General features: G+C 37.3%; 1 protein-coding gene across 19 annotated transcripts in view; it reads left to right on the top strand.

The window, feature by feature from the left end:
• The window catches only part of ARPP21 (cAMP regulated phosphoprotein 21), a 138,901-nt gene that overhangs the window by 38,903 nt on the left and 79,254 nt on the right, over positions 1 to 20,744 (top strand). For all 19 annotated transcript variants that reach the window (XM_027729113.2, XM_039388272.1, XM_039388278.1 and 16 more), the window contains exons 6-9: positions 4,055 to 4,199; positions 5,436 to 5,514; positions 6,800 to 6,859; positions 7,768 to 7,908. In XM_027729113.2, the coding sequence (XP_027584914.2) occupies positions 4,055 to 4,199; positions 5,436 to 5,514; positions 6,800 to 6,859; positions 7,768 to 7,908 (425 nt within the window). The remainder of the gene's footprint in view (positions 1 to 4,054; positions 4,200 to 5,435; positions 5,515 to 6,799; positions 6,860 to 7,767; positions 7,909 to 20,744) is intronic.

The following is a 20,744-nucleotide window of genomic DNA, read 5'->3' as shown; positions in this document are numbered from 1 at the left end:
ATTGGGCATTTAACAGTGTCTTTCTTGGGGGAAAAATTACATCCAACAGTGAACATGTTTTTATGGAGTTGTCTGGTTTAGCGTGAACTTTATTTTGAAATATTAGTTTTATACTATATCACAGGGTGTTGTTTGCTTTTTTTTCCAGACCCCCTGAAAATTTCAGCAAATGGAAAAGAATTCAAAAGTATTCAGATATTAAAATTTTTAAAAAATAGTAACAATCAAAAAGAATATTAATATGTTCTTGTCTCTAAGGCTATCTCTTTCGAGGCTGCACCAAATACAGTTATGAATATGCTCTGGTTTCTGGTTCCTCTAAGACTCCAGTTCATATCGGTGTGCCCATTCACATAAAATTCAAATGTCCTTTGCTCTCTAAAATACCTTGATAGAGCCAAGGATGCTTCCTACTGAGTGGCATTCGTTTTCTAAACTCTTGATGTAAATTATCCTCTATCAAAAAGTGTGTATTTGAGTTTATCTGTACTGGTAGTGTTGTATTCCCAGCAGCTGGTAGAGTTCTGTCCTCTGCACCCCTCACCTTGGACAATAACACTGGTGGCAGTCTTTGTAGACTAACTTCAAAAAGTACTGCAAAAAGCAAAAATTAAGCCTCAGTTACTCCTCTTTGCTTGCCTAGTGAGAGCAAGGCTTAAAAAACCCCAACTAACCTAAACCGAAAATATCGTGAATACTGCCTATAATTTATGAGATGTTTATGTACAGTTGAGACTGGCTATCAAGAGAGCTTGAGCAAGTGGCTTCTTGTGAGCTTAGCACAAAAAAAAAAAAAGACATTTAAGTGTACTTTCTCACTGTTTCCTCTATTGACTTGAAATGAAACAAATCTTTCTCTCCTCTTAGCTCATAAGTAAGGAGAGGTTTTTCTATTTTTTTAATTTTTTTGAAAGACCAAAAACCAAATTGTTTAGCAGCGGGACATCTACATGTTCTACTGCTCTACAATGATGCTTATGCAGTAGATGAGCAGGTTATTTTATCAGTTGTTCTGTTGTAGGTAGGATGCTTTCTGCTTGACTTGCGTCACTCAAAATGCGTGGCTTTTGTTCTGATTTTATTTGTATTTTCTACTGTTTAATGGAGAATGAAAAGGAGAACAATATAAAGAGATTGTATTAAGCATTGCTGGTAGTTTATAATGTACTGCACAGGACCTGTACTAAATGTCAGAGAGACTGGCAGGTGTTGAGGCAAAATCCCAATCCTTACACCAGGCAGAGGAGGAGTTCCTGTTACACACAGCCTTTGATCTTACCTGACTGACCAGCTGTGGCAAAGATTTCTTTGACTGTCTTAAAATATTTATGGGAGATGAAATGTCTCCCTTGACCCCAGCATCTGTTTCCTAAAGACACAATTGGCTTGGTGTAATTAATTTGATAGGAATTGCCCTTTTGCTCTCACTGACCTTTTACTAATGAATGTGGCTCAGCTTTGCCATGGAAAGCTGGACCTGCAGGCTCCTCCTTGGGCTGGCTGAAGGATACAGGAAGTTTTATGCCAACCAAATTCCTTTGCTTTCACGTTAGAGGAGAAATAGCTTATTTTTTGGTTTGGAATTATTTTTTTAAAATTTTTAAAGTGTTATTTTATCTTAATGGTTTACAAACCACAGGGAATTAATTACCAGAGAATGTACGGTACATTGCCAGAACTACTGAGTATGGATTGTACTGCAGACTTGATGTTTGTATTTATATTTGGATACTTGCCTTCATTTTCCTGTATAAGGAAAAAAATTGTTTACCTGTATTACTTGATCTTGAATGCTTACCTGATGGTTCGCTGTGTCCTTACTTAAAAGAAATGTTGCCTTTAATGTTATACTATTGACCAAGAAGTGTATTATTGCAATTTGATTATTTATTTTGTTGTTCTCTATACTTGTATCAATGTATTTATTAACATTGTATTTTACTATTGAGAAAAATCAATAAAAAATCTAAGAAAATATACAGTAGCTTGCTTTCACGACTCTACAGCCCTTCTGTGTGTTTCTTCTAGTGCGGATACATCACTATTACATTACATGTAAAACAGTATCTACTGTATCTTCATACGTGTGCTGTGTTCATATGATTGTAAAGTCCATCATTTTCATATGTGCATTTTTAAGAACCACTGTGAAGCTTAGGATTAATATCCTGGGAACAGCATGGCCAGTTACATTTTTCTCCTGTTGAAAAGCTAGCAGCACAAGTCGCTCTGCTTCTGGCAGTACCTGGAATCAAAAGTTATCCTTTGGGGTCATTTAGCAGTGGTTGATCCAAACTTTGTTGTTTGAAGAGAAATTGAAATGCCATTTGAAGTGAAAGAAAGTAGGCATAGCGATAGTCTTCTGAGCACAACTGAGCAGGTTAGGGAACATTTTTCTATGAAGCCTTACCTCAAATGACCAGGAATCCCACTCCTTCCCTCTGTAGGCTCAATTTCCGGCTAATACTGTCAGCCAAAACTAACAGTAGGGACTAACAGTAGGGACTAAGGATGGTAGGTCAGGTTAAATTTTGGGTCCAGGGTTTTGTTTCTCTTTTACAATGCTTTTCATCTCAAGTCTTTTGTGCAACATTCAAACTTCACAAAAAGTCAATAATGATTCAGCTGAGAAGTTACCAATTTCTGTCTTACTGTGACATGTTTATGCTGATATCCCGTTCTGTTAGGAGCTTGTCTTACATGTATTGTGATGGCTGATTTGTAGTTCTTTAAAGAATTCAGAAACGTAAAATTTGTAATAATTACTGGAAGCATTTTTTGAATTCATAGTGGTCTGGTTGTTTAAAAAACCACCCCTTACTTTAATGTTTTCTATTACTCTTTTGGTATGCTAGTATACTTTGAAAAATTGTGAAGGAAGGGAATTTACTAGCATTCAAGAAACTCCAATTTTCTCCAGTATTGGTGATATAGGTTTTTATTAACATAATGCCAAAAAATTATCAGGCATGCAGGACTCTCTTCTATTAAAGAAAACCACTTTACCAGGGAGTTTTGTGACAGCTTACTTCAAACGTGGTTTTTTTACACTACTTAATCATATAGTATTACTTTGAGCACTTTTGTTTTTCTTTAAAAGAATAAAACACAGAAGTATGCTTCCTTCACTTTTGTCCAACCAGTTTAAGATTTCTTGAAATATGTAGATTGTGCCGTGGTGACTTCAAAAGAAAACAATTTGGTTTTGTTAAAACAAAGCTGGTATAAAGTAATATTGTAAGCAGGGAAAAACAAGTTCTTTAAGGAAAATCAGAAAATGCAAACCAGCTTGAATTCTGAGTTTTAATTAACTTTTAAAAGCTGAAGCATGCTTTCAAAGGGACTCATAGTCTCTGAAATACTGACTTTTTGAGGATAAAACTCATGATGCCTTAAAGAAGTTCACTTACTATAACGTACTTGAAAGATCACAGTGCGCATTTCACCTCTTTTGCTAAAGGCACATCTCCGTATGTCTTTAAATGTAAAGTACCTGATTAGTTAGTATGTCCTCTTGTATACAACTGAGTATATAATTTGCTGGGGCTCTTCAACTATCAGACCCAGAAGGCTCAGTCTAGCTGATACTGCACTTACATGTGCAAAACAGTTCATATGAAACTGCAGGTTTTCTAGAGAGGGGAAGAAGTGATATTTTTCAGATATCCATCCATCGATCATCACTTAACACGTGTAGTATTAAATTATAAAATTAATTAAGAAAGCCCATATAAAATGTATTTCATTGTTCTAATAACTCTTAAGTGAGTATTACTGAAGTGGAGCATAATATAGTGCCCTTAATATAGGTAGACTAACATTTTATAGTATTCAAATATTAGAGAAAAAAATACCTACTTACTAGTAGAATTTGGCCTCTAAGATGTCGTTACTCTCCTGGCTAAAAAAACCCCATTTTTCAAATAGGAAAGAAATGTATCTGGCTTCAACTTCTCTAGCTACACATAGTTTAATGCCAATATCTGCAGGTTGGAAGCCATTGGAAGCTTACTGAATCTGGCCCATAATTTATCTATCTTTTTTTTCCCAACAGGAATCAATCCAACTACAGCTTTCCAGTTTTCCTAGCTTGCAAGAAGAAGATAAATATAATAAAGATGACTCCGAGAAAGAAAAAGAGAAGGATAAAAATAAAGATAAAAACAGTGAAAAAAACAAGATCAGAATGTTATCAAAAGGTGAACTTAAAAATATTTAAATTGTTATGATTACTGTTGTAGAAAGGATCATATATTTTTATAAGTATGTATTTATTTATTTGTGTATAAATATATAAGTAGGAGTGTTTTCATATTGAGAAAATTCAGAACCTGAAATGTATGTGCGTGAGAGCCTTTTTCATACAAACATCAGGCTTTGAGAGTGAAGGAACCTTCCAAACTGAGGTTTGATATTAGATGTTATTAGTTTTCATTAATGTAAAAGCAATCTTTTGAATACTTAACCATATTGGTATAAACACATAAATATATAAATATATATGTGATTATATAGTAAGTGTAGGACACTAATATGGTTTTTTTCCACATTAATGATAATATATTGGCATGTAACTTGTGCAGTGTAGGCAGTAGAGAGTAATCCTCTTTACTATTGTTCCTCTCTCCTGGAGTATTTATCTTAAATGCTGTAAGGAAATCCATCCTTGGCATTCAACCTGCATTGCAATTTACTATTATCACCTAGTAAGACTTATTCAGGAAAGATCTTGTATCTAAATTTGGTATTGTTTTTTAAATCTTTTTATTAATCCATGGAATACAGTTGCAGTGTAATCTCTCGAAATAATCATTGCCTACCTGAGTGTGGATCTGCAGCTGGTGTGAATAGTCATTTGACTCCAATGGAGCTCTCACAGTTCACGCCAACATGACGATCTGTGTTTACTTTTGAGTCAGGAGATAATACTGAAACACTAATTCTGACTACTGTCACGCATCCCTATTACCTACCCACTCCCAGGTGTCATTGGATTTCAATCTGTTAATGCAAATAGCGTTCCCACTGGCATGATTCCTCATTTACTGTGTACAACATTTATTAAGGGATACAAAGACACATTGATGAATAGAACTTTTTTTTCCTCATTTTAAAAATTTGTTTTAGTGGTTTAAAGGAAGAACTTGGCAGGATCTTGAATGGGGTTGAAGGTTTTCCGTGTTTTTAAATAACCTGCAGTTTCTTTCAATGTTTAGTTTTGGTGCTGTGTTCTCGGTGGAGTGGTACAGAGGAACCATGAATGTCCACTTGATGCTTCAGAATGTAGATCCCTCTTGGCTGAACTCCAAATGAACACTTTCAGAGCATGTGCTTTCAGATTATTGCTGGAAAAGGGATTTTGATTTATAGCATAGCTTAATTGTAACTGTTGAAATGAAATAAATGAGTGGAGGGTGTTTGTTTTTATTTTTCAGATTGCAGTCAAGAGTATACAGATTCAACAGGCATAGATTTGCATGAGTTTCTCATTAACACATTAAAGAATAACCCCAGGTAGGTATTTCCTGTGTTAGAACTGGTATTCTTGCAATTATAGGTGGCAGGTTTTGACTTCCCGTAGCTGTACACTGTGTTTTATTTGTTCTGGAGATGGTTATGAGGCAAAATGTAAAGGAGGTAGGCGGTTAACTGAGAGAAATGCTATAAAAGGTCATCAACTTCTACTCCTTGATCCAGTCACCCATTGCTTAATTTCACTTAACATCTGGTCTTTATCCTTACCTTCTTGTATACGGCTCTATGTGGTGATTACAATAATACATTATAACGATTACAGTTGGAGATTTCTATATGAATATAAAATAGCTTTCCTTTAATTGTGCGGCACACAATTAAAATCCTGTGCACAGTGCCAAATTCTGCTCTCAGTATTCCCATAGTTGTCATTTGGAGCTACAAGCCCATCTCATCATTAAATTTGCCTCTAAACATCTAAGGAAGGATCTGTAACATTTTTATACATTGTGATTTTTGTCCTTCATTTCAATTGGATCTGTTAAATAGGTACCATGTAATTCTGCAATTATAGGAGAACTTGCATAACCTCTTGTATAGATGATGGAAGGTCCTTCAATTGCTTTATCTGTGCAAAATGAGAAAGTTCAGAAGAACTAAGGAGTGATGGGACTCTGTCAACCTTAGAAATGTGTGAAATACACTGGGGAAATTTTTGAATGTTTTTGGCAGGAGAGCATGGAAGAAAAGGAATATCTGGGACTTTCCAGTTGAAAACAGAGCATTTTGACTGAGAAATACTGTGGAGCCTCCTGGGAGCCATAGTTCAAGGGCGTTGTTCTCTCTTGTACTCTCTAACTAGATTGGATATGTCCAGTCTTCTTGCAGCAAATCAATGCCCCGTGGAAGATATGTCTCAGGCAAAATGTTGAAAATTTCTGTGGGTAGCAACTCTTCTTGTGAAAGAGCTAGGTTATCTGGAAATCTCATTTTCCATCAAAAAAGGGGTGAAAAAGGACCAAAGCTATCCATAGCAGTCAGATCTTTCTATGCAACACATTGGTTGCAGCCTGTTGTGGCCGGAAGTGCTTTCAGACCATAGCTGAGCTCAGAGAAGAGCAGAACCTGTCGTGTATGTCTGCAAAGCTGCAGCAAAGCAGGCTGCAGTCTTTTCCACATGAGCCAGGGTAAAGCACGTTTCATTTTTAATCAAGATGACTGACAGCGCTTGCAAAATAGCCTTTCAAATGCTGATATATTAATTTTTCCTCTAAAATGTCTGTTGATAGTTGATGGTACAATTCCTTGCGTTTCTTTTTGACAGGGACAGAATGATACTCTTGAAAATGGAACAGGAAATTATTGATTTTATTAGTGACAACAAGTAAGTCGAGTTCCACACTTGGTTATTAAGTCATGTGCTTGTGTTGCAATGTGAGTTGTGCGAGGGATTCGCTCGTATGGACCCAGTGCTCCTGAGGACTGTTACTGGCACGCTGCAAGAGCAGGCTTTTATTTCCTGACACGTGGTGGTATTGCTTAAAATACGGTAGATGTAAATGAAAACCTTTTGCTTTTCATTGTGTTATAATTGCACTGGCTCCGCTCATTTAGATCCAAAAATATAATTAAAGCTTTTAGTGTAGAGAATAATCAAGGGTGTTATCTCTTGGCTCTTCCTTTGTGCTATATTATTCTAAGGCATTGGAAAATAAAACTGAACTTGGGTGGAGGGATTCTTGTTATCATTAGCTCTTTATAGTAAAATGTTTCTGCAGCTTTAAAAATGGAGAGTCAGAATAGCCGCAGAGGAAGAAATTATGCTGACGGGAAATAAGCGTTTCGTCAGTAATAGAGAAAAAAGGAATATTTGCCAAACAACATCTTTCCCGAATCATCCTGCATCTGACCTCTGGGAGAAAGGCACAAAGCTGTTGCTAGTGTCTCAACAAATCTGTAGGTTTGGTTGAGCAGGGAGTGTGTATGTGGGAGGTGGGGGGGTCAGCAGATGAGTTCCTCCCAACACACAGACTACTCACTAGGTACCATGAAGCATGAGCTTTGTTTGTCTCAATGTAGCACATGGAAATGCACTTATAGAAATTTTAAAATTAATTCCTTTTTTTTTTCCCTCCAGCCTTCCTGTAGCAAACATTTATATGTAAATGTGCAATGGAGAAATTTTAAGTTAGATTTCTGTCCACTGAATTATCAAATGTATTGCTATTTTCATTTATTTATAGCTCAGAGGGAAATGTAATTATCAATGCTATTTGTTCTCTTTTTTCCTAGTAATCACTATAAAAAGTTCCCTCAGATGTCTTCGTATCAGAGGATGCTAGTGCACAGAGTGGCAGCTTACTTTGGAATGGATCACAATGTGGATCAGACTGGAAAATCTGTAATTATCAACAAGACCAGCAATACAAGAATGTAAGTATTGCTACTGTTGTGTAACACTGATGTGTTTTTCCTTGTTCCCTTTCACAGTACAAGAGCTGGTTTGTACCATGACTGCGTGGTGTAATTTTTTATATATATATTTTAATTTATTTTTTTAGCAAGAGTGAGTGCTGTTTATTGTTTTCTAGGGTGGAAGGGGAGGACAGGGCTTTCATTGTGAGGTTATATAAGGATATATAAGGAGAAATCGACCTAACTGGTCTATTGCAAGAAATTTATCACAGTATCTTGGAGTATTACTTTTCCTGATTCCTTAGTGCTGCCACTTTGCTATGAAAATAATCTCCTTTATATGTCACCTGATACCATAGAGCTATATTCCTAAATAACCCAAATGTATTTGGAAGACTGCCTCTTCCCTTGTTCTGGCTCTCCCTGCTTCAAGAATCATTTTCTGTCCAGCCCAATTATTTAGGATATGGTTCCCCTCCACCAGCTGTCACCATTCATTCCCTTTTTTTCTTATCCCCTTCTGCTTCCACTATATTTTCTCTTCTAATCTCACTGTTTGACCACAGTGTTTTGGTGAAATTTAAATTCCTTCTGATGGTTCAAATGTATTGGAAAATTCCTGGCAGGTTAACCTTGTGCTGGCATGCATTATGTGCTCCTCCATGAACCTGTACAAAGCCAGCAAAAACTTTATACGAAGGTCCCTGGCTAATTCAGCAAAGGTGTGGTAATGTGTCCTTGCCCAATCAGCATCACTTTTTCTACCAAGTGCCTTATGTGTATTAAATGTAGCCTTCCTCTCACTACCTATGAACTACATCATGAAGAGGAAGTAATTACAACTGAGTAATGAAGTTTTGGTATCTGGTATTGGAACAGGAAAGGCCAGCTTGAAAATTGTGTACTTCCTGTATTCAATTAGTAGGAGAAATGAAAATATTTATTTCATTTATATATCCAGTAGTTAGATGATTTATTTATATCCAGTTGTAGAGAGTATTTTTTTTAATGTTATTAGCTTGTCCTGTACAAGGGTAGAGGGACTACCTAATTTTGCAAGATCAAAATCTGAGCCAAACACACTGGTATTTGCTATTTCACTGAGCCCTAAAAATCCTCCATATGTATGAAGTAAATTTAAGATCATGCACAATTTATTTTAGATCCTTTTCATGGGCTATCCTTGAGATACTTGGGATTCTGTAAAACAGCACTGGGGTATTAATGTTTTTAAAGATTCGATTTTCAGAAGTCAAGAGAATTACAGTAGTTCAATAAAACACTCAGGCTGAGAAGGCTTAGCCTCAGGGTCTGGTAATACCTGCCCTTGCACAAGGGCTATATTTGAATAAGAAAAAGCTGGATATGCAGCAAACTGGTGTTCAGTTTTGAGGTGTAAATAAGGAAAAATTTAGTCTCCTCTTAAACAAAACACATTCAGTCGTATTTGAATGCTTTTTAGGCATTCCTCTCTCTCTACATTTCTCCCTTTTCAGTTCACATCTGTGTCACTGCTGTAGCGTACCAACTGCTACAGGTCTTTCCTCACAGCATTGCCTTCTGCTGGTTGACTTGACAATAGAATACTATCACATTAATATCTGTAAATGCCTTGCTCTGTTGTGTGACCCATCGTCTCAGAGATAGGCAGCATCGGAAGTGCTGTTGGAAATGCTTGCACAGCGCTTCTGGAGAGGACACTGAAGCCTTCTTCAACAGTCAAAGCTTTATCCGTGTGCTCTGGTGAAACTGTGGCTTCATACATGGTGGGAGTGAGCAAGCAAACCTGTTTGCCAGGCATGAACTGGCATCCTTGTGGACAAGCTCACCGGGCCGGATGTTGCAGGGGTATAACGGATTGAATGGCCCTTTCAGCTTCGGTCTTGCAAACTGGAGGTGAGGCCAGAAAAATTGGTTCTGATACCATTCCTGTCTAGATCTTCCAGAAATAAACACAGGGCTTTGCCCCTCTGTTGACTGTGAGTAACACAGCTGTTTTGTAAGCATCACAGAAGCTGCAGTTTTCTTCCCTCTTCAGTGATTTGGTGGTAGGTAACTGGATTATGTGAAGCTCATAATGCCTTGTGGTGCTTCCAGTGTGTTATTTACATTATTTTGATATTGCCATAAAATAAAGCTTTGTAGAAGTGGCTCTTTCTTTTCATAACTGGAGGAGATGGCATGTTGTTTTTTTTTTAAATGTCCCTGACTCTGACAGAAAATAGCTTGTTATTATCTAGCATGAATAAGGGCTGATGAGATTTTATTAGCCGCAGCAAATATTGTGTAAGTTCCACATCTGAAAGAGTCTGATGTGATTTCATGTGTTCTGCATTTCACTACTCTCAGAGGAGACAGTTTTGTGTGGTTCAGAATCAACACCAAATACTGGGAATGTGTTGACTCTATTAATTACTACTTGGACAGTATCCAGAATACTGAAGAATCTGAAGAGTGTCTGAAACACTGTTCAGCGTGGTTATGCTGTGCTGTAAGCCTGAGCCTTGATAGCTTTATGTGAATTTATGGAGAGGCCTCACAGACAGATGTTCTGAAGATTTGCATTTTGGCAATAAATTATCTCTTTATGGCATGTGGTTTCTAAAGTACTTTAGCTACATACTGTGGAGAGGGAAGAATGGTCCTGCATACTCAAGAATTTGTAAATTCTGTACTGTCTGTGACTTCTGTGGTCGTGTGCCTGTTTGAGAAGAACATATGACTCTGCAGAGTTGCCACGTGGGCTTGAATAAGCTACCTTGTGGCATACTGCTTTGGCTGGGTGAGGGTTCGTGTCACATCTCTGCTTAGGCTTGCGGGTGATGGGTTCTTCCCTGGCTCCAGGCAGTGAGGTGCGTTTATTCTGTTCAGCAGAGACCTCCTGTGCTCACTGCCTGCAGGTGCTCAGAGGTACAAGTGTCAAAAGAGTTAATGGTTTTGGGACGAAAAGGCTGTTTGGAAAAACCTGGTACCAATGCTCCCTTAGAGGTGCTGTGGTACAATCTGTCATATGGGGGACTGGGGTGTGAATGGACCAGATGGGGGCATTTCAGTCCTTTCATCAAGTGGCTGTCTTAGGGCAATGTGTATCCACTTTTATGTACCTGTGCCTGTAAAGTACCTACTTTATGGAGGTTTGGGATTTGAGAAAGTGCTTATTGAAGAGGTTGCAGCTGGAAGGAGGGCTGTGACTTCTCTGGTCATTCTCTGTGCTGCTTTACAGAGAGGAGAAAAATGATGGTAAAAATTCATTAGGACTTAAGTCTCTGGGAGTGCAATACTGTAGCTTTCATGAACTCTCAGTGAGATCTCTCTTAAAAATACAGTCAAACAATAATGGCAGTTTAGCAGTTGCAAAAGTATTTATAATGAAGAGTTTAATCTAAAGTGCCTTTTTTTAATTAATTTTATTGGAATGTGAACAAGTCATACTGTCTTGAAGCTTTTTTTTATGAAATGAAATTTTAAAAGACGGTGATGACCTCAACTACCAAAGTGGTTTTTGACCTTAATCGAGTTAAGTTTCTGTACTCTAGCACTTATTACAGGATAGTGGATTTTAAAAACAAATTATCTTTTCATATAATTTTTGAAATTTAAAGTAGGTTTAAAAAAAAAAGAGAATGACTTAACAAAATATATATAATTTTTCATGGTCTCGTGTCTTACGAAGTCCTGCCTAACTAAATTATCCCATTTTTGAAATCTTAATCTCAGCACTATACATGAAAAAAATTGATCAGAAAATGGAGGAAATTTTGTTGTTGTTGTTTTGTTTTTATAGTCAAAGAACTCAAATACTACTTAAAATGAGATATCTGCTTTGTTCAGATGATGCTCTTGTGTCACTGTTCTAATGTATATCTGTCTGTCATCTGTATCTGCCTGTCATCTTTCTAAAGATATACAGAAATGTAAGGGGAACTTAAGACAGTGAAATATGATATAAAGAGAAGTTTGGAATTGAGGTGATGTGTTAGACAGGGCATCCCTATTTGGAGCCAAAAAATGTGTGTGTGCCACCTTCTATTCTGTATATTCCTCATAATTCCTATCAAACAACTGGAAGTACCTCATGTTTTTTTGCAGAACTGTTCATATTGTTAGATGTATCAGCTCAATCAGATTCATTCATTTTATTATCTATAGATAGGTGGAGAAATGTAGGGGAAGTGCATTTGGTGTACTTGGTAAATGAAAAGGATTTTCATTTGGTTGAGATCATCAGCCATGTGACAAGCAAGTCTGTACCACAGCCCACACAAGCATTCATGTACTTTTTTATATAAGTGTGAGTGGCAGGGCTCATCAGAATGAGCAGGTGGGATGCTTATGATATATATGCTGTGTTTAGACATTTTCATATGTTCTGAGGGTGTAACATACCTATTATGAACTTTATACCAATTCTCACATCCTCGATTCTAATTTTTTTTCCTCAAGAACATTGTGAGTTATAATCCTTGTGATACTTTGTTTTTTTCCTACTCTCTTAACATAATGTTGGCCCTGTTGGAAGGTGTTTTAGTGTCTTTGAGGCGCATAAAAAACTTCAGGCAATGCTAAGCTGTTATGTGTATTACAGGGGTTCCTTATGATCTAGAGATGAACTGTATCAGCAGGAGACATAATGTAGAGGTTGTACTTTGAATAACCTACAAGACCCTCTTGTTTGACACATAATCTGTATTGTTCTGCCTCCTTTGTATAAGGGTGGTTTGAATCACAAGCAAAGAAGAAAAGTTCTCTTTGGGTTTCTGTTGTGTATACACTGACTGATCTTGCTATAGATAACACCTATGCTAGTAGAGGTGCACTGTGACAATTTCAACAACTTAAGAATCTGAACTTTGGTACAGGATCCTACAGACATGTCAATAAAATGCCATTCACTGAACTTGGCAATTTCAATGAGGAATAGTTTGTAGAATTTTTTTTTTACCCTAGGCCTGAAGTGCCAAGAAGACTTCCTTAAGATGCCAAATGTTACAGCCTTTGGAGCATGCAGAAAAGTATGCCTTTCCCCTTGACTGAATAAGGTATTCAGTGTAAATGACTTTAATTTCTTTAAGCGGTTGTTTGCTGATGGGAAAGATGGGACATTTTAGCTATAAGAGAGCAGTGACAAATGTATACCTGAACACGAGTATCTTTTTTGTAAAACCTCAGTCAAAGCAATTCAATATTTGCCAGAGCATTTGAAGAACAGCTTTGTTCCCTGCCCTGTTGTAAACCAGAATAGTGGTCTGGTATATGGTTTGCTGCATGGTATTATTCCATCTGTGTTTAAGCACCTTATGCTATTCTTAATTATCGCATGTGTACACAGAGCAATGATCTCATGAGAGCAGAATTGCTTTTGTGAGCCACATGATGCATGAAAACTTATATGAACACCCTTATTTCTGGTTTTATTTTCATTAGACTCTTGCACTATTTTCTTCAAGGGACTATGGAGTCATCTCCATTCCTTCATTTCCTGTTGTATTTAACTCTTTCTCGTCTTCCCTACAGAATAGTTACTCCTTGACTATTAAGAAATAAACAGAAACTGGAATTATCCAGACTTTCACTCTGGTTTACAATTGCTGTTGCTCAGTTGGTGTTACAACATTGGCCGTTGCAAATGTGTAGAGAAATAAAAGGGTGCATAGTAGATGTATGCAACTAAAATGGAGAAACTGTGTGACTGAGAAATAACACTGTAATTGACCAAGACATTTTGTTCTAAGATGAACTAATACATTACGCGACTAATAATTTAGTAAGAACATTAATAAAAGGATAATGTATAATAAAAACTATGAGTTTGTGTAGCCACATTGTAATGTAACATTTAAGTAACAAATTATGTTTGTTTTCATGGATTTTATTTCTTGACTTTTTTCACACAAAAATAACTTGTTTATTTCAGTCTGGGATTAAATTAGGAACATTATTAGTTTTTCAGTGCAATAGCAATTATGTTTAGGTTTTAAGAACCCAGTGTCCTGATAGGCATGCTTATGTTTTAGCCTTTACTTCCATTTTATCCTTTCTCACTGCACTCAGAACTGCAGCCCAGAGCTGAAGAAGGCTTTCACATCCGAGAAGTAGGAGAGAACTTCCCAAAAAATGCTTCAGAAAAGCATTAAAGGGAATTAGACATTTTCAGTTGAAGTTCAGGAAATGTCTGCCTCCAGCAGTGGCCTGAGCCTACTTTTTCTCTGCAATACCTCAGCTTATTGTCACAGGAGAGAGCCACATGGAATAATTGCCTTTCTTTTATCCAGTCACATGGTGATTGGAGAAGTAATTCAGGGTGTACATGTGCTAATAACTGCTGGAAATTTTATTAATATCTTACTATTGTGCTACAAACTTTTGTGTCAGACATAAAATTGCTACCTTTCCATAAATGCATTATTTGAGGTTGTGCACATTCATTATTTTGCTGCTTGATGCTCATCCTGCAGAGACTGAGCTTTTTTTTTTTTGTTCCAGTCTTTCTTTTCCTTTTATTTTTTTTTAATGCTTATTTTCTTAATTTTAATGATAGTTGAATTTGGACAGCCTTTTTTTCTCAGCAGGTATTATGCCATTTTAGTCATAAGACTGTTTTACATGAAAGATACAAAAGGAAAAACATAAATACTTGGTACACTTGAAGGTGAGCTGAATTTGACCCTTGAGCTGAATTTGACCCTTAAATACTGGCTTCATTCTTACTTCAGTGTAAGCTGTATACTGGACTCATAGAAATTACTTATTCTCTAAATGAGATGTTAGGGTTAATGAACCAGTTCTAATAGCTCCAATATTAAATTTTCATCTAATGTAATTTATTAAAATTAAATTGTTTATAATTAAGGTGGACATGTGCTTTTTACAGCTGTTCTATACTGTAATGAAATATTAGTTAAGCATTAATCAGAAGACATTTATGGTACTTTTTTTCTCTATTTCTTATCTTTTTAATCTTTGCAATCACACCACTTTATAGTGTAGGTTTAACAAAACCTGGAAGGTTATTGTCACCTGCTGTGTGTGGGGAGATGAGAGGTTGCCCAGGAAGAGAATGCTTTGGAATAGCAAGTAGGTAATTTGGTTGAGGGAAGCTCTTTCTTGCATAAGTAATTAATCCTTGTGCTTGTTCAAGCTGTAGTAGGAAAGTGCTCATTAATCAAGATGCTATTTGGTCATTTATACTTTCAAATTACTGGAGAGGGATCTGGAAGTCTGAGATGGCTCCTGTGCTTTCCTCTGAGGTAACTGTACATCAGTAGTAGGTGAAGAAATGTATTTAAATCTGAGCATTTTAGAAATAAGGTGTTGATAGTTGAGCAAGTAAATTTTAGATGTGGTCCAAACTGGTTTTATGATTGCCTTTTGCTCTTCTGTTGCATGCCTCATTTTTAATGTAGGAAATAGGACACATAGAAATATGAAAAGTATTACGAGTTTCGAGAAATCTTTGCCTTTGTCAGTTGTTTCTTGCTGTTTCCAGGGTAGCCTTGTGAGACTGTTTCTATCAGTTTATTAAAAACAGGCCCTCTTTTTTAGGCCAGTGATTGTTCAGAGGATGACTTCTGATCCATGAGTCTTCCTGCTGGAGAGGGCAAAAATATTCATGAGTGTAAAGCAGAAGTCAGAACAAGAATTTGTTATGATGTTAATGTGCATACATAGGACATTTCAAGAAATAATAGTTTTTTCATTAGCCCATTGGTTTTTAGTGAACCATCTTGCCTTCATCAGTAGACTTCAAATCTTGAATTTGCTTCCTTTTTCTCTCTCTGTTCCTTGTTAATTTTTTGAACATCTGAAATAGAAAAGTGTAATTTTAAATAGATCACAGCAGTTATGCAACACTGTAATTTTCAGCCACTTACAGAATATGCCCCATCCTTAAAATCAGATATTAATGAATTCCATAATAATCTATGCTACCACTTTTGAGCCTCTATCAGCTGGAAATAAATTGGCACTGTGCAAGATGTTCAGTCTTTTTAGGCACCCTGAATATCAAGAAATAAATCCAATTGAGGAGAGTAAGCAGGGTAAGCAGGTCCCTCAGTAAAGAAATAATCTTAGTTTGATCACAGGAGGACACTTTGAAGCTCCTAAAATGGTCCCTGCCTAAGAGAGGACCTAATGCTTCTGCCCCATCTAGCAGAAGGGGTGGTATTTGCACGTGGCTTGGCTTGTAGGCTTCTCCCCTGTTTTCAAAGCCCATCTTCTGGCCCCAAAATACTGGGCAAAATATTGAAGTTTGTACTCAAGCAGACACTCAAGGAGTCAAGAGGTACTATGTTTTTGCATCCATGTCTTCAAACAGGATGATTTTTTGGAATTAAGTTTTAGGAAAGCTTATGAGGGTCATGAGTTTTGCAATGGTACCTCAACATTGAATCAGGTTCTTTAAGTACCGTATGCGTTGAAATCCTTCAGGAACTGGCCCTCTGCCCTCTGCTTGGTCCACACACAGAACAACTTGGCATGGAAAAGATTCAGCGTACATCCTGCAGCCTTCAGCCTCACTGTGTTTTTTTGTAATAAACACTACTGGTGCCAGCCCCACTGAAGTTGGGGGCTGAAGTCAACCTCAATTAGAGGGGGAGAATGCCTGTGAAAATAACTTGTGACTTTCCACATCCCTGTTTAATAATAAATGCAGAACACGTTTAGAGTCCAGCTGCTGCTCTGAAAAAAGTATTAAAGAATATATAGTCTTAAACTGGGGAAAATTTAGCATTTGGTATTTGAGGGGTTTTCCCCCCTGTGCCACAGAGAAGACAGCACCTTGAAGAACTGTCTTGTACTGGGTTGATTTTTTTTAAGGCTTTTAATATGCTTTTACCATCAGATCAGAAGTTCTTAGTGACTCATATGATAAAAGCAGCAATCTGTTAATGAGGCATTTGCCTTCAAATGCTTGCAATGCCATTTTGAGTGGTTTTAAGTATTAAGTTGTGATAATATAACTGCACTGTGCTTTAACAATTATCTGTATTTAAATTCCCACTCTAGCTTTTTGAAACTGTATTTTAGCATCCATCAGCCTTTAAATACACGAAACCTATTTGAAGGGTGTAATTTCAGGCTCTCATTCTTGAAAAACGTTGTTCTGAGAGAATTTAATCAAATAATTTAACCTGTAGGGCTGGAATTCTGCCTTTTTCATTAAGTTGGGGGCTTTTGACAATGATAATATTTGCTTCCAAGTTCTGTAAATTCTCAAACTCTCAGAATACATTCCTATGCCTCTATTATCAAAACAGACATTGGTAGTGCAAATAATAGAGTTTTGGCCCTAGAGGTAAAGCAAAGAGACAGTAATGCTTACATAGTTTTATTGGGGTAGTAATGCAGAGTCCTAGGAGAACCTTCAACCTAAAACCAAAAAAAACCACACAGCAGGCAGATGTAGTAGGTATTCACAAACTAGCACAGCAAGAAAGGCCACCATACTGTGTCACAGTATGCCTTCAGAATAGAGGCTAACATGATGTTGGACTGAGCAGTCAGTTTAATTAAAGACAAGTGCAAATAACAGGAAAACAATGTTAAACCATCAGGACACCTGCATAAGAGTGCCCTAAATCTTCACAACTTCTCTGAATCCTGTCAGCAGCAGTGCTTCTCTCTGGCTTCCACCATCCCATTGCTCTCTTGATGGCATCCTTGTGTAAGATCATTTTTGTTCGTTATTCATTTTGTTTGCCAGATGACGATTCTGCGAGTACCCTGGGTGCTGTTTTTCCTGTCCTTAGCCCCATTACTCTACCTATTTTTGACTTTGTGTTGCCACTTATTCAGGAGAGGAATATTAACATGCTGTTCCCTGTTACGTGCATTAAATGAACATTGGATCGCAAATGCAAAGTTCAATTTTTTTGGCTCCTGCATACCACAGCGATCTCCCCTTTTGAACTTGCATTCCTGTATTGTGTTCTTTCAGACAGCTGCTTGGCTGTTACCTGTGAGGCTTTTGCAGATGATATACACTACAGCACTTTCTAGATTTTTTAGCTACATCAGGTGCTGTACTGCCAAACCCATCTTTTCCACACACGGTGAGGTTGTTGCTTCTTCTGAAAGACGTCTTGCAACAGCCTGCGTGCTGTGGTGCTGTCAGAAACATATGCCTCATAATAAAGATTTATGTGCTGTGTATAAGTCAGCCCTGACAATACCAGACTGTTTGTGTGCTCTGCTAATGCAGTGACTGAGTCTGCAGAACTGTAACATTCAGAGCTCATGCTTGTCTCTTTCCATTTGTCCTTTTGGTGTGGTATCTGTGTTTCCTGATTTTTAGCCAGTAATTTTTAATAAGCTAATTAACTTATTTTAAATGAGTGCAGATTTTTTCCCCACAGTATTTCATTTCTTATCTCCTGTCCAAATAGAGGTCTATGAAACTGCATTAGTTGGCTTGGCAGACTCAAGGAAATGCCCTGTTCCTTCCTTAGTCATGTATCCTAATAGCTATTACCATTTTGCAATATGTTTTTAAAATCTGTAATTTAATTAAATAGGGGATACCTGGTTAAGGTAGTTAGGGTTTGTGGTTTTTTCCTTACTACTTATAAGAGTTGACTCAGAATCAAAAGCATTAAATGAGCATGTAATGGGGAATTCTCCTGAAAGAGTCCATGTAAAAAAATATGCCTGAGGCGTGAACTCTGCTTTCTGTCATCCAGAGATAAATTGAGAAGAACTCAAGTGAATGGAAGTAGCTCACATTAAAATCACTGTAATGATAGTAGGAAAAAAAAAATCACATAATGCTATCAAAAACCTTTTTTTTTTTACTTTTTGACACACAGAAATATTTTGCTGCTTATTCCATATTTCCCATTTCTGAAATATAGACTTCACTGTAAGCAATGAGTTCAAAAAAGTGCCTTTGGGGCCTTGCTTAAGTAGGGGCTGCAGATGACTTTTAAGGAACTATAAAATCAGAAGGGCAAATGGTAATGGCCAACTTGCAAAAGAAAGAACAGACACAAAGACCACCTAAAAGGTAGTGATGGAGGTTTGTTCTGCTATGGATTTGTTACTATATATCTGACTCAGTGTTTCAAAAAATGACAGCATGATTAAGGTTGGAAGGAATCTCTGGAGGTTGAGTTGTCCAACCCAGCCCTGCTCAAGCAGCACCACCTGGACCCAGTTGCCCAAGACGATATCCGGGACCATACCAAGGATAGAGACTCCACCACCTGTCTGGGCAACCTGTGCCAGTGCTTGGTCACCCTCACAGTGAAATTATTCCAAGCACAGAAATAAGTTCCACCCATATCTTCAAATGATCTCTCAACAGAAAAATGAGACTGAAACAGTTGAAATGATCATTGGCTACCTGAGAAGGAGCACAGCCACGAGAAATGAGAAAATTGCTGTGAGATTTTACCTGGGTACTCTCCCCAGGTCTGGACCTGATATTGCACAGAAGTATGTAGAAATGTTCCCGAATCAGGAAAAAAACTGGATAGTAAAGCTAATGGTGCCTGTTACATATTGTGTCTGGTCTTTGGGTAAACTGATCACTTGCCAGAAAGAGATCTCTTTTCACTGTGGAAGAAAACAGATTAGGAAAACGTTTCCAAAGATATTTAGCGATGGGAGCAGACTTTGCAGAAGTTTGCAGGTACTCAGAGAGTTTTGGGAAGCTTTTCATGATAAAATGTTTGGGTGCTGCAGGACACCTATCGAAGCTGACTCCCTGAAGAAGAGAGAAGGGGGGCCAGAAGGGGGGTAAGCAGCTGCCTGAGGATGCGTGCCCAAGAGCAATAACTCTTGGGCTTTAACCTCTGTAGTGCCTGATGAAAAGCTTTACAGGGAAGAAAGAAATGTACTGTGTGTTTCCTTCTGAACTACGTTACCAGAAAGATGACTAACTGAGCTACCTGGCAACTTTTAGGAAATATGAAATGAGTTCATCTGCAATTGTAGTTTTGTGAAGCTGCATTTTCAGGGCACAGATGTTTTGCTTCCACCCATACTATCAAGCAATAAAAATCTGGATGATCAAAAGGTTATATTAAATAAAACCCAAACAGAAAAAGAAACACCCCAGACTTTATGTCTTTTTAGACTGTGTGCTTTCCCCCTCCCTTAATGTTGGTTTCTGACCCTTTAAGATGTAACTGGGTCGTGGGTTTCGGTTTCTCAGTAGAGTCCCCAAATTGCAAAAATCCTATTGACCTAAAAGTTTCTTCTGAAGTAGTAGGGCTTGAGATTCTCAAGTGATGCCCTGATTCCAGACATGGGGAATAAATGGAGTACTGAATGGGCTAAATGAAATCCTGTCATACAGGTAGGCAGCACTCCTTGTACACATGCATTTGAATGCCCTTTTCCTTGCACATGACTGTTACCAAGTACATGGAGGTGGCACGGTAAACCCACAAATTATAGTGTTTTTGTTTGTTTGTTATTTGAAAGATCCCTAAATAGGGAAGAGTACTTGAGTTAGCTGTAAGGTCTTCAGAAGTTCTCAGTGTCTCTTCAAAAAGAAAAATCCCATTTTTTAAAATTAAGCTGAGGTTTAGTTAGGATTTGAAGATGTAACCTAGGTATCCAGTGTGGCAATAGTGAATAAGTTCCTGATTCTTTTTAATGGCTTTGTAACAATAATTGTAAACCATGCTTTGACTACAGTAAATCTTAATGTATGCCAGTAAATAATCTTGATAAATTCGCTTCCTTACGTGCATGAACACAATTTTATATATTGTACTGGCTACTACTGGCAATATCAGCTAAAAAATCTCATAAGAGTTAAGAATTTAGGACTCACATGAGATGAATTCACTGTATCTGCTGTATTACTGTAATTGTGTTACTGTGTATTGACACTACACTACATC

The sequence above is a fragment of the Pipra filicauda genome, unplaced genomic scaffold, assembly GCF_003945595.2.
Source record: "Pipra filicauda isolate LSUMZ 115617 unplaced genomic scaffold, ASM394559v2 scaffold62_size3274119_pilon, whole genome shotgun sequence".
NCBI lineage: Eukaryota > Metazoa > Chordata > Aves > Passeriformes > Pipridae > Pipra > Pipra filicauda.
The sequence above is the reverse complement of the archived record's forward strand: the minus strand, read 5'-3'. Positions and strand labels throughout refer to the sequence as shown.